Source organism: Lipotes vexillifer, unplaced genomic scaffold, assembly GCF_000442215.2.
Source record: "Lipotes vexillifer unplaced genomic scaffold, Lipotes_vexillifer_v1.1 scaffold611, whole genome shotgun sequence".
Lineage (NCBI taxonomy): Eukaryota > Metazoa > Chordata > Mammalia > Artiodactyla > Lipotidae > Lipotes > Lipotes vexillifer.
The window spans coordinates 1,298,529-1,303,959 of record NW_006785619.1 but is presented as its reverse complement, the minus strand read 5'-3'; the positions used below and the strand labels follow the sequence as shown (position 1 = coordinate 1,303,959).

The 5,431-nt window shown below is 60.0% G+C and overlaps 1 protein-coding gene across 1 annotated transcript in view; it reads right to left on the bottom strand.

Annotated features, from left to right (window-relative positions):
• GUCY2D (guanylate cyclase 2D, retinal) overlaps positions 1–5,142 on the bottom strand; it is a 14,983-nt gene extending 9,841 nt beyond the window's left edge. The window contains exons 1-6 of the mRNA XM_007457805.1: positions 5,037–5,142; positions 3,964–4,711; positions 3,576–3,880; positions 1,319–1,670; positions 634–718; positions 262–364 (exon numbers count right to left, since the gene is read on the bottom strand). Coding sequence (XP_007457867.1) covers positions 262–364; positions 634–718; positions 1,319–1,670; positions 3,576–3,880; positions 3,964–4,702 — 1,584 coding nt within the window. The 5' untranslated portion in view covers positions 4,703–4,711; positions 5,037–5,142. The remainder of the gene's footprint in view (positions 1–261; positions 365–633; positions 719–1,318; positions 1,671–3,575; positions 3,881–3,963; positions 4,712–5,036) is intronic.
• Positions 5,143–5,431: the final 289 nt, after the last annotated feature.

Here is a 5,431-nt window from a genome sequence, read left to right as displayed (position 1 = left end):
AAGTACGCGACGCTTCAGAGCTTACAAAACAAACATATTCATTTTCTGTTGGAGCTTCACCCTATCCAAGGAAAGCGGTCAGGACAGGGGCTGTTATCCTCATTGCACACATGAGGGCGTTGATCCCAGCACTCAGACCTGGGACGGAGCGAAGGCAGAAACCAGGCCTTCCCAGGTGGGGGCTGGGGTGAGGGCTGGCCCAGGCAGGGGACCGAACATACAGGGGAGGACAGCTGGGTCCTGGCTCCCCTCCTCCCCCACCTTCCGAGAGCTGCCCCTCTGCGGGGGGAGGAAGGTGACGTCATCCAGAGTCAGGATGATCTTGTTGGGGCCGGAGACCATTTGGATGTGAAGTAGGCGGTGCCTGGTAGAGAAAGGAGGTCATCTTCGCAAAGGGGACCAAGGTCCATGAGAGGAAGCCAGTGGCGGAAAATGCTGCCTCAGGAGAGGGCAGTCATCCGCAAACCACACCCCCCCCACCCCGGGACTCTGCCAGCCCTCCAGGACTCCTTCCTTCTCCCCCTCTCCAAAAAACATCCTCCCTCCTTCTACTCTTGAGTGGGCCCAGCCTGCTGCACAGTCGCATTTCTGGCAGGTGGAGAGCCAAACTCCTCTCCTACTTACCCTACTCACCTAAAATAATGGGCCAGGAAGGCTCCTGTCAGCCCCAACAAAACCACCAGGAGGAAGCCGATAAAGACGACGCCGGGCTCCACTCCTGGAGGGGCAGTGAGAGGAGAGATGCTGAGGACTGTAGCAGAGGGGGGGCATCCTCTCTAGCAGAGGTCCCCAAGCCCCGGGCCGCGGACCGCTACTTGTCCGCGCAGCCTGTTAGGAACCGGGCCGCACAGCAGGAGGTGAGCGGCGTGCGTGAGCGAAGCTTCATCTGCCGCTGCCCATCGCTGGCATCACCGCCTGAACACCCCCCGCCCCGCCCCAGTCCGTGGAAAAACTGTCGTCCACGAAACAGGTCCCTGCTGCCAAAGAGCTTGGGGACTGCTGCTCTCTAGGGAGGAATGCAGTCACGTCAAATCTTGGAGGCTCCAGAAAAGGGGGATGGGAGCCCATAAGAGGATCTAGGGAAAGGTCATGGGTCCTGCAAAGGGCGGGGCGGGGTGGTGGTCTGGGAATGCTAGAAAGGTTCCAAGAGGGCTCCAGGGGCTCAGCAAGACAGGGGTCCTGCACAAGCCAGGGGTCTCTGAGGAGGACCTGGAAGGGCCTCCAACAGGAGTTACAGGATGAGAGTTCACTCTCTTTCACCACTTTGTGGAGGGTTCACGGTCACTGTCCCAGTGTGGGCTGGGATGTTCGCCCTCACCTCCGTTGCAGATGACGTCTGGGTCGAACCAACACGAGGGGTCGGGCCCAGGCCCCCGTCTCCCTCTAGGAAAATGCACCGGGGTTCCGGCGGAGCGGAAGAAGCCCCAGGTGGGGTTCAGCACGTATGTGGCGAACAGCTGGTCCCCGGCTGCATCCGTGTCCAGCAGCACAAAGGAGGGCTCCTCGGCTCCTCCCAGGGCCCCACAGAAGCCGGGGACCTGGGCATCCCGGACGTGGCGGGCCACGGCTGCTCCAGACACCCAGCCGCCACCTGCGGCCGCCCGCGCTCGCACCACGCCCCCGGCCAACAAGAAGATTGAGTCATAGATGGTGCCGAAGAGAGGGGATACCTGGGGAGGAAGGGTAGGGTGTTCAGGTTTCGGGGTCACGGCCCGTAAACAGACGGGGACTTACTGTCTCCGCTTATCCTTTCACTGGGCCCTTCGAGTCCTTCAAGCCCTGTGTGTTTTGACTGTTCGCACCTCCTAGTTAGTGGTTCCATATCCCTCCCCATTGGCTCTCTCTTCCTCTCTCCCTATTTGGCTATCCCACCCGTTTTTGCCACTGCCCTTTCCTCTTTTCAGTATTCTTACGCTCTTCTTATCACTTGTTACTTCTAACTCCAATACCTACATCTCCTCTCTTCCCTCTCCTTTTGGTTGCCCTGCGTATATTTTTAAAATCATTACCTACCATTCATCGAAAGCCTTCTTTCTCGTCTTTTGGTTGGCTTCTATTTTCTATCTTTAGTTCTTTTCTTTTCCCCAAGGCAACCACCTGATCTCATGGAGCTTCTCTATTATTCCCAGTTCCCATCTCTCTCAGCGCCAGGTACTGTGTAGAGCACTAGGGTACAAGACAGAGTCCCTACCTCGAGGAATCTTTCCTCTAGTGGGGGGAGACAGACAGGGATGTTAAGGCAGTGTAATGAGTGAGGGGAGGGGTAACTGAGGGAGCTGAGGAGACAGGAAAGACACCCAGCCCAGGCTGGGGGAGGAGGAAGAGGCTTCCAGAAGTGACCATCCCTCAGGGGACGAATCCGAAATATCTGGGGGAGTGTAGGGACAGGAGAGAGCGAACCGTACACCCAGTAGCACAGAAGCAAAAGAGAAGGTCACATCTGGGGAACCCAAAGTAGCTCGGTCTGGCTGAAGTTCAAGAAAGAAGGAAGAGAGAGGAAGACATGAGACCTGATAAACCAAGTGAAGAGACCTGTATCTATCCAGGGCAGGAGAAGCCACTGGGAGACTTTGGATGGGGGCGTGACACGGTCAGATATGTCAGTTGTCTGAAGTTCACTCTGATTGCTGGGTGGAGAAAGGCCTGGGGTAGGTAAGTGTTGAGGCAGAGACCACTTGGGAGATTTTATTTGGGGATTTGGACCAGAGGTGCTGTGGCCTGAACCAGGGGTGTGACAGTGAGGACGGAGAAAGTAGATGGATTCAAATGACCTTTGGGAAGCATAAGTGACAGAACTTGGTGTCTGGATGTTGGCGGAAGGGTTAGAGGAATCAAGGGTGACTCCCAGGGGTTTCCCTTGGGCAGCTAGGTGAAAGGCTATGCTACTTACTGAGAACTGAAAAGGGTTTTTCCCACCATTTCCCCCACCTCTATTTCCCCACCTGTTCTCCATCCCATCTCACCACTGTTCTCAGGGAATCCTGGATATTAGCTGCTTGATGGGAATAAGCTGTGAATCTAGATGGTTATAGAAGGCCTTGCTCCACCTAGGGAGGGACCTTTCTGCTTCTCACAAGATGTAAGGCTCTCAAAAAGTTAAGACCACTAGGTGAAGCCCCAGAGGAAACACCTCCGAACTGGGCATGGAGGCTGGATCTGTATTCTCCCTCCTTCCTGCTCTCTTAAGAACACCGGTTGTTTAATACAGACTGTATGTCACGGCCGTGTTGGAAGTGGGTTTACTTTAAAGTAGACTGCAAAAGATGCTGCAGTGCAGAGTTTGTTAGCGTTTGCTCCTTGGAGCTGACCTTGAGAGGTCTCACTGCCAACTCTCTGGAAGCAATTCCAATACACAAAGATGCTCCAAGCAAGGCCAGAGCCTTTACATCACCCAGGACATGCAGAGCTGCTGGTTATTCTCTCCCTACTGGCCTCCTACTCCCTCCTATTGACTGCATCCTCCTCTCATTCCATCGACCCTATCCACTTCTCTTCCCATTGCCTCCAGCCTCCATCTCCCCTTTTTGGCTATTCTCTGCTCTCTTCCCCTCTTCCCTCCTCCCTGGTCCCTCTACCTGCTGCAGATTGAGGTCAGGGGGCAGCTCCTGATGCTCTTGGGCCCTGCGCAGACTGTCCAGCACGCTGCCTCCCGGGGGACAGTGACGCGTGAGGGTGAGCACCGCATCGTGGGCCTTGCGAAGCTGTGAGCTGTTGGCGAGCACGGCCAAGGCGTCCGGGCCTGGAGACAAGGCGTAGTGCAGCGTGTCGAAGGGCAGGAAGACCAGGGAACCATCAGCCAAGCCCAGCTCCTCTGCAGCCTCCAGCAGGCAGCGCTGCTCCTCACCGCCCAGCAGGACCGAGTGCATCACCATGATCACTGCTGCGAACACAGAGGCTCCGCTCGGTACTCTGTCCTTTGCTCGCTGGACGGCCGACCCCCCCGCATCCTGCAGGGGAGCCTACCTCTGACTCTGGGTCCACCTTGGACCCTCCTCAGGGCCTCCCGGGCTCCAGACAGATCCGAGGGCTCCATAGAGGTCACCAGGGCAACGGGCAGACCCCGGGCCCTGAGCGCCGTGGAAAGTGCGCGTCCCGCCTCCACCCACAGGTCCTGGGGGGCGGTGACCACGGCCACGTGCGCCCAGCGGAACGCGCGCAGGAGGGCGTAGAGCGCATCCGCCGCGGGCGTCATCGCGGGAGCCGTGGTGCCCGCCGCCCGCATTCCGGGGCAGCCCCAGGGAACCAGGGCGATCCCCGCTTCTTGAGCTAGTAGTTCCGCCGGCCGGCAGGCTGCGGGGTTCACCGGCCCCACGAGGCCCGAGACGCGGTTGAGCGCGGAGGACACCGCCCCCAGCGAGCCCGGCGTCCGGCACGGCTCGGGCAGCAGCGCGACCTCGAAGCGGGGGCCGTCCTCCAGGGCAGCTTCGTGGTTCAGGCGGGCGGCGGCCAGGCGGGCGGCCAGGTCCGGGCGGGCACGGGCGAAGATGGGGTCGCAGGCCCAGGGGCCCAGCACCCCAACTGTGAACACAGTGGAGAGGGCGGGGCGCGGCAGGAGCAGCAGCGGCAGCAGCAGCAGGGGGCGCAGCAGAGGCCGGGGCCGGGACGGCGTCCGGGGAAGGCCGGGCGGAGACTGAGCCTCCCGCGTGGGGGCGCAGAGCCCGTGGTCCTGAAGCCCACCCGCGAGGAGGGCGCGGGCGGTCATTGCCGGCTTCTGGGAGCATAAACAGAGCAGCATGAGAGGACGCGACCCCCAGGGCTCTCCGCAACCCCCAAGGCTCTCAAAGGCCAATTAACCCACGGCTTATCTCTGCTTCCACAACCCCCTCCGGGGGCTTGGACGACTATATGGGGTCAGGGGCATAGCCTGGAAGCACCCCCTTTCCCCCCCGCTTTGCTCTGCTTTCCGCTGCCCCTTGTCTGCCCCTCTCTCCCTCTTAGAGCTGTCAGGGGTCAGTGGGAACACTCCCATTCCCTTCCATGGTCTCTTTCCGGCAGGAAGGACCTGGAGTCCGTGTGGAGGGGGCTCTGCCACTCACCGGAAAGTCCGGGGCTCGGGCCAGGGCCGGGGCTCGGGGTCACAGGGCCGATCCTTCTGACGCCCTGCCACGGGTGTCCTTTGCCAGGGCCCAGGGCGGGGGTGTGAGAAGAGCCGGCCGGAGCCCTTAATCTCCCCAAGCTGATTAGGGTCTCTTAAGCAGGCAGGGAGGGGCTGGTGGAGGATGGGGCTCCCTGGGGTGGGTTCTGTCCTAGCTTCCAGGCAGCCAGCCAGATTCTTTCCCCTCCCTGCGTCCCAAGGCCCCCACCATAACCCCCAGCATAAAAGCAGCCGCAGGTCCCCCTGTCAGGCTGCTGCCACACTACCCTGCTCAGCCTGGGAAGCAGCAAGATGTGCCCATGGAGACCTGTGGGTGATCAGTCCTGGGGTCCCATT